This window comes from Saccoglossus kowalevskii, chromosome 19 (assembly GCF_978046115.1).
Source record: "Saccoglossus kowalevskii chromosome 19, keSacKowa6.1, whole genome shotgun sequence".
NCBI lineage: Eukaryota > Metazoa > Hemichordata > Enteropneusta > Harrimaniidae > Saccoglossus > Saccoglossus kowalevskii.
This window is the reverse complement of record NC_140659.1, coordinates 11,740,889-11,748,601: the sequence shown is the minus strand read 5'-3', so window position 1 is coordinate 11,748,601 and position 7,713 is coordinate 11,740,889. Positions and strand designations below refer to the sequence as shown.

The 7,713-nt window shown below is 41.4% G+C and overlaps 1 protein-coding gene across 1 annotated transcript; it reads left to right on the top strand.

The window, feature by feature from the left end:
- Nucleotides 1-2,389: 2,389 nt before the first annotated feature.
- Nucleotides 2,390-4,181, top strand: LOC146730277 (uncharacterized). The gene is made up of 3 exons (XM_085493690.1): nt 2,390-2,552; nt 2,652-3,546; nt 4,031-4,181. The coding sequence occupies exons 1-3, from the start codon at nt 2,390-2,392 to the stop codon at nt 4,179-4,181; spliced, it is 1,209 nt and encodes a 402-aa protein (XP_085349816.1).
- The last annotated feature ends 3,532 nt before the right edge of the window (nt 4,182-7,713 follow it).

Genomic DNA, 7,713 nt, shown 5'->3' with positions numbered 1-7,713 from the left:
GAATGGCATTAATCTTTTGTCTGATGTGACGGGAATGATAGAGATATTCACCTTCATATGATATGAACGTGATTGTCAGAGATATTAAAATGTGAACATGACTTTCGTCTGATGGGAAAATGAAGATTTTGATGTGTGAATAATTTGAGTGTGAATAATTATGTTATCCACGTTCGTCTGATGTCAACGTGAATGTCTATGATATTCATGTGCACCTTCGTCATATGTGAATGTGAATGTCTTAGCGAATGTGAATGTGGTTTTCTTGTTTGCCTTTCGTTTGAGGGGGAATATAACGTCAGTGACATTCACCTTAGTCTGATGTGAACGTGAATAGTATTTACCTTCATCAGAAGTACGTGAATGTATGTCTTTCATGTTAACCGTGCCCTCCATTTGATGTGAATATGGATGCCTATGCTATTCGCCTCATGTAAATGGGAATGTAGGTGATGTTTGTGTTTACCTGACGTACACGTGAATGTGTGTGATGTTTGTGTTTGTTTGATGTGAACAGGAATGGTGTGTAAATGGGTTTCATTTTCACGTTCGTGTGATGCGAGCATAAATACGACGCTCATACTCATATGTTGCGAACTTCAGTGCGTGCGATTTTAACTCCTGTCATTATTTTTCATTCGTAGATAAACCCATATGTATACGAAGACGAGATTGCCGAATGCATTGGTGTGAAACCTTCATTCTGGAAACTGCTGCTCTCTGATCCAAAACTGGCCATGGCCGTCCAGTATGGGCCCCAACTATCTTACATGTATCGCTTGCAAGGCCCTGGGAAATGGGACGGCGCACGTGACGCCATATTAAATGCACGAGATAACACAGTGTCGCATATGGCTTCGTACAGATCATAGGACAATAAATAATATTTCCACATGCGTTTCTATTAATCAGATACTAACATATTGGAATAATATTTTGTAATAATATATCTGACCAGAGGTACATTACTTGGAGTTTGCAACACGCATAGTACTGTATGGTGACATAGTGTCAAGATCCCATTCAAGTCTCATCTCGTAGATAGCGAGACTGATGCTACGACCTTCTGACATGGCATAGGCGGTTTGTAATAAAACAATAAAATGTGTATTACCACATTTATAGTGAACAAATGTAATACATCAAAAATTTACAGAAAATATAGTTATCGTAGCTATGTTGATCCACCTGGACATCCCAGTATCCGAGTTACCTCGGGCATGCACATTCGCATTTTTCTGAGTTGGAACGCTTATGCGAGAGCGAGATTGTAACGGAATCTTGGTATCATGTTACCGTAGTTGCAAACCCCAAGTAATGTACCTTTGATCTGACTTATATTAACATTCATATATAAAGTATAGATAAATAAGTTTTTTATCGGGAATCATTATAAGCACTCGAGCTTAATGCAACTTTTGGATTCTACATACAAAAGATTCAGCCTATCACAACGCATATAATTTAGCCAATCAGATCTCTTCCTTATTGGCCTATTACAAACATGTAATATATCCTCTTCCCGCCTAAATTCAAGAATGCACCATTCCCCTATAAATTGAGAAATTGTCCTTGTACTTGTCAGATGCTGTTTTATGTTAGTGTAATAAACCTCGTTACTTCCTCAAGCCACTGTTATCTCGCCTCCGTTATCTCTATCCACCCGAATCTCTTCTATACAATTCTACACATTGTTTTGGTGCCAAGACCAGGATAGCAAGATGACGGCCCCACAAGCATCTCAACCAACACTGGCAAAGTTAAAAGCTTCTCGAAGTGGACATCGTGGACAAATGACGAAATTATTCAATAGATCCGATGAAGTAATCGCTTCATTCCACCATGAACGTGGTGACGACCTACAATCACTCGTGTCCATCCATGATTTAGTAGAAGCCAAATACACAATTCTTGTCGATATCGACAAAGAAATTCAGGAAAGAACCCCAGACGACGAATCGGAAGCTGTTATCGTCGAGTCAGACGATCATCTCAACGAGATATATCTCAGGAAAAACAAGCTAAATCGTTTTATACAACTACACAGCCGCAACCCACGCAAACTACTCCAAGCCCGACTCCAAGTACCAGTGCGGCACCTACTCCTACCATGCATTCTACCAAAACAATCAGTTTGCCAAAACTTTCGTTACCCACTTTCAACGGCGATGTTCTCAAATGGATGAGTTTCAAGGATGCATACTACTCGGCGGTACACGATAATACTAATCTGGATGACATACAAAAATTCAACTACCTTCGATCGCAACTAACGGGTGAAGCCGCACGAACAATCGACGGACTTACTCTTACAAGCGCTAACTATGGACACGCGATCAATCTACTGACTCAAAGATACGGACAATCACACAAAATCGTAAGTGCCTACATGCGAGCACTGTGGGGTATTTCTAAACCAAATGGAGATGTTAACAGCCTCAGGATTTTTTATGACACGTTGGAAAGCTACGTTCGAGGTCTCAGATCGCTAGGAAAAGATGAAGATTCCTACGGCGGTTTATTGATACCCATAGTGATGGACAAACTACCAAGTAACACGCGGAAACAAATTGCGCGGGACCATGGGGACAATGAATGGACTTTACCCGAACTATGTAAATCCATTCGTCGTGAAATTGAAGCCATTTAAGCCGGTTTCTCCGTTGACAGCCATGACCGCGAAGAAGCCGAACCGGAACCTCTTGTCACTGCAGCGTTTTACGCGGGAAACGCGACGGCCGCACCGAGGAAATGTAAATCATCTACGTGCGCCTATTGTAAAGGTTCTCATCGCTCCAACGACTGCGTGGTTGTCACCGATGCTGACAAACGACACCAAATTATCAAACGTGATAGATTGTGTTTCAATTGTTTCGGGAAACATAAGGTTAGTGACTGTAACTCTAAGTATAGCTGTCGTATTTGTAAAAGAAAACATCACACATCATTGTGCAAGGGAAACACTGGTAGCACTACAAGCTCCAAATATACGACAACTCAGTCCAATGTCGCACAAAGTTCTACGCAAACTCATGTAAACTTTCTGAAAACGGCAGATACTTCCACACACAATGGACCAGTCTTACTGAAGACTGCTGTAACTCAAGTATCCGCCGGTCATCAAACCATCGATGCTACTATATTATTTGATGAGGGTGCCACGCGCTCATTCATAACTATGCCCCTCGCTAGCAAACTCGACATTGCGCCTGTCAAATCGGAATTTATCAAATTGGCAACATTTGGGGATAAAGACACACGCGCCAGGAGATTTGACATTTCTACTGTCTCTTTGCATACTATAATGGGAGACAGATTAGACATTTCTGCACTCATTGTTCCTAAGATTTCTACTCCAACTAAGAATCTAATCACACCGTCAATCATGAAGTTACCTTATCTGCATAATTTGAATCTGGTTCATCCCATTTCTGGAATTGATTCGTTCGAAATTTCAATTCTCATTGGCGCTGACTATTACTGGGATTTCGTTGGTGACCATATTGTACGCGGACCTGGTCCAACCGCCGTTTCCTCTAAACTCGGGTATTTATTGTCAGATGCAATCACATTCACGAGAAAGTGCCTTCACTACGAACGCGACTATTCTACACATAGTTGCCAACCCACGTGATGATAACGCTCAACTAGAAAACTTCTGGGAACTCGAGACAATAGGCATAAAAGACACCGCGAACGCCTCCGTAACTATGCAAAACGATTTTGAACACTATCGCGATAATTATCTGAGGAAAGAAAATGAACAATACACAGCAGCGTTACCATGGAAACCAGACCACCCTTCTCTACCCACTAACTTTCATATCACTGAGAAATGGACACGTTCTATGATCCGTAATCTACCTCGAGACTTACTACAAACATAGGATGACATCATTAATGACCAAGAATCACGCGATTTTATTGAAGAGGTTGTTAACGACGACAACAAACGTGGACACTATTTACCTCACCGACCAGTAAAGAAAGACTCGCCTAAAACCCCAATACGCATTGTGTATGATTGCAGTTGTCGACAAACGGCCGAAACTCCAAGCTTAAACGACTGTCTACAAACTGGTTCCCCGCTATTGAATGATCTGCCTGCAATATTACTCAGATTTCGTCTCAATCACGTCGGTTTAACGAGCGACATCGAAAAAGCGTTTCTCCACGTTTGACTTGAAGAAAAAGACCGCAAATACACTAAATTTCTTTGGTTGTCGGACCCGTCCAACCCCGAGAGTAAGTTCAAAGTATACAAGTTCAAGGTTGTGCTCTTTGGTGCTGTATGTTCGCCATTTATTCTCAATGGTGTACTCAAAACGCATTTGGAGTCGAATTCATCTATTTCGACATCAACCGATCTGAAAGAAAACATTTACGTGGACAATGTCGTGAGCGGAGTCGATAATAGCACTGAAGCAGTTACTTTAACGAGTCCAATGAATTGATGAAGTTGAGTGGATTTCGTCTTCGTGCCTGCTGGTCGTCAAATAATGCCGAAGTTCGCACCCTCGCTAAGAAAACGAACACTCAAAACTCAAATACAAACGTCAATGTATTGGGAATCCGTTGGCAAATTGATTCAGATGAATTAGCGTACACGAAGAAAATGACTACCTGTCACCATGACAACCCAATAACAAAAAGGGAAGTCGTGCAGGATACAGCCAGTCTATATGACCCCCTCGGCTATTTATCTCCAGTCCATATCAAGGCAAAGATATTCATACAACAATTGTGCAAAAGAAAGTCAGACTGGGATGACACTCTTAATGATGACATGACCAATCAATGGAACGATATCGCTAACGACTTGGATATTTCTTCGAACACCGTGTTTAAACGTCGATACATAGACTCGGACACTAAAATTCAAAATTGTGAACTTCACGTCTTTGGAGATGCCAGTGACAAGGCATACGAATCAGCTGTTTATCTACGACACGATAATAAATCAACGCTAGTCATGACCAAAAGCAGAGTCGCGCCACTGAAACGCGATATAACCCTTCCCCGTTTGGAATTAATGGCTGCTTTGATCGCTATCCGACTAATGAAATACGTATTTAACGCGTTGAAAGACAAGATAAACATTACACGCTGTGTGCTCTGGTCTGATAGTCAAATTGTGATACATTGGATACAAAGTGATGAAAAACTTCCACTCTTCGTTGCCAACCGCGTCAAGGAAATTAATTCGTTTCCATGCTTAGTCAAGTATTGTCCAACTCGGGACAATCCCGCAGATTTGGTAACACGTGGAATCTTGGCTCGCAACTTCAGAAACTCCGACATTTGGTGGAATGGACCACCCTGGTTAAAGAACGGTGACTGGCCCGTCTGCGAATTGTTTGACAGTGCCATCAACCATGTGTCAGTAACGGAAGGTGATCCTATCGTGTCGATTATGGACAATGAATCTACTAGTGACATTCCGAAACCCCGTGGATCTTATCAACCAGATGTTCCGATAGGAATTGAACACATCATAGATGCCGATAAATTCAGTTCCCTCCATAAATTACTTCGCGTATCCGCCCTTGTTCTCAGATTCATATGTGTTAAATACAATACTAAGAAAAGGTATAAATCAAAAAGAGTAAAACACACTAATTAAGTGCAATGATTATAAAGTCTAAATACAATGGTTATAAAGTCACAAATATCAACGGTTATAAATCAAAAACAAGGGAAAGGCTACCAAACGACTCACTTTTCTCAAACAGTTCGCTGAGGTAACCCTTCGCTGCACTGTCTCCGTTACTAAGGTTACAAACTCTATATCAAAAGGTCAAAAAAACTAAGGCGTGGCGGTGTAACCAAGCGATCAACCAATCGCTGCAGTCGACAGCATGATCACGTGATTACCAGGGATGCGTCTCTCGGTTAAAGCATTGCAAAGCGGTAACTAATAAACAATGAGTAAAAAGCTATTAATCAAACTCCTGTCATATACGCTTATAAACTTCAACTGAACTCACAAGTCGTTAATCTAAACAAAAGTCATACGGCGTGGAAACAGAATGCAAAGACAATGTCGCTTTCATAACACATTACTCCTCTGGCAAAAAGACGGGGAAAAGCGAAATGATAGAAACTACTGAGTTACATATAATCCTGTCAATAATGAACAAAAGCATGCGATATCAAACAATACGCATATAGGCGCACCAAACTCTCACCTCAAAAAAACATTAAAAAACGTTACAAAGGTGCTATCAACTCAAAAAGCATCAGAAGTATTCCGGAAACAACACATAAACAAAAACAACTCTTAAAACGTCGATATCTCTGTACATCGACAAATCTCAAAATTCTGAAAAACTCATTGGGGCATTACTTTCCCCATCATAATCCGTACTCATAAACTCATTAAAACTCCATAAAACTTCACAAAACTCCAAATCACTGTGTTGCAAATACTTGTCCACTGAGGCGCGCTTAAATCGTTATAAAGGACCTCGCACGTCACCAAATATCATTTCAAAACAAAGATCTGGGCGCCTACATACATACAATTCAACATCACAAAAAAAAAAACGCTAAAAACGATAGAAAAAGCAAGCAATACATTACATTACTAAGCAATAGTGTTGGGATTGTGGAAAAGAGTTCAACGTCCTGAGTTACACAGTGTCAGTTACAGTGTCCAGCGAGCGGTTCTCTAAGCAATACACAGATAGCTAAAGTCAAAGTCTATAAGCTTCTCTTCTCTTGTCGTCGCGTTAGTCCGGGTCGTTCTTTCATCTTCTTGTCTTTAATGTCGCTCAATTCTTAATTATACAGTCCTATACGATACTCGTCCTTCGTAAGGGGTTCTGAAATCTTCATCTCTTCAGCGTCATTCATCGGTGGCCATACTGGTAAAGCCGTTAGTCGTCAAGCGCGGTTTCTGAGTCGTCTCTGCCATGGAGCTGTGAGTTCGGTTCACAAGACACATCTTCGCCATTTCACTTTTCTTCACAGGATGTCAATGTGCGTAAGACGCAATGCCCAGGGTTCTCACACCACGTATCAGGGGGTAATTCTTCTCCACGGGGTTCTCCACACTTGTCAGGGGGGAATCTCGTCTCGTCTTGTCTCTCTATCGCGTCCCCTTGAGGTACGGGATCGGGAAAGTCACTTTAACTTTACAGTCAAATAAGGCACACACAACGAAATACGTTTCAACTCTCGTCTTAGTCGATCTTTTGGAGCACTCTATAAGACACAGCGCCCTGGGGAAAAGTCCCCAAGACTCTCACAAGGCTGAACCAAGACTCGCCCAAGACTGGACTGCCTCAAGGCTCGCCCCTGGACTGGACTCTCGACTGCACTCTCTCTACTGCGTCTATCGTGCTGTGCTCCCCAAGACCAACTCAAACTCTCTTTATTCATTTTCAAAACTCTAACCAATTACAAAACAGTAAAAAGACTCTAGGGCGTAACCTTCAATCATAAAGCCAATCACACTAAGTACTGAATACGTCATATCTTTTGATTAATCGTTCACTACATTAATAACTATGAATATAAACTGTCAGAATGGCGACGATTATCTCGTAATTAGTTCCAAATCACTGAGCCAAGTTCCGTCCAAAATTTCAAATAGACCTGAACGATGACAGACATAACACAGCAATTCGCTAATAATCAACTAATTAAGTCGGTTAACAGATACGCAAAAACAAATTCATGACAGCACCGTGAAGATCGCTCCCCAATAAA

Coding starts and splice junctions, on each gene's coding strand:
- LOC146730277 (XM_085493690.1), top strand. CDS start 2,390: ATGCGAGCACTGTGGGGTATTTCTAAACCAAATGGAGATGTTAACAGC. Junction 2,553..2,651: donor AGTGATGGACAAACTACCAA/GTAACACGCGGA, acceptor AAGCCATTTAAG/CCGGTTTCTCCGTTGACAGC. Junction 3,547..4,030: donor GCCGTTTCCTCTAAACTCGG/GTATTTATTGTC, acceptor GTATGATTGCAG/TTGTCGACAAACGGCCGAAA.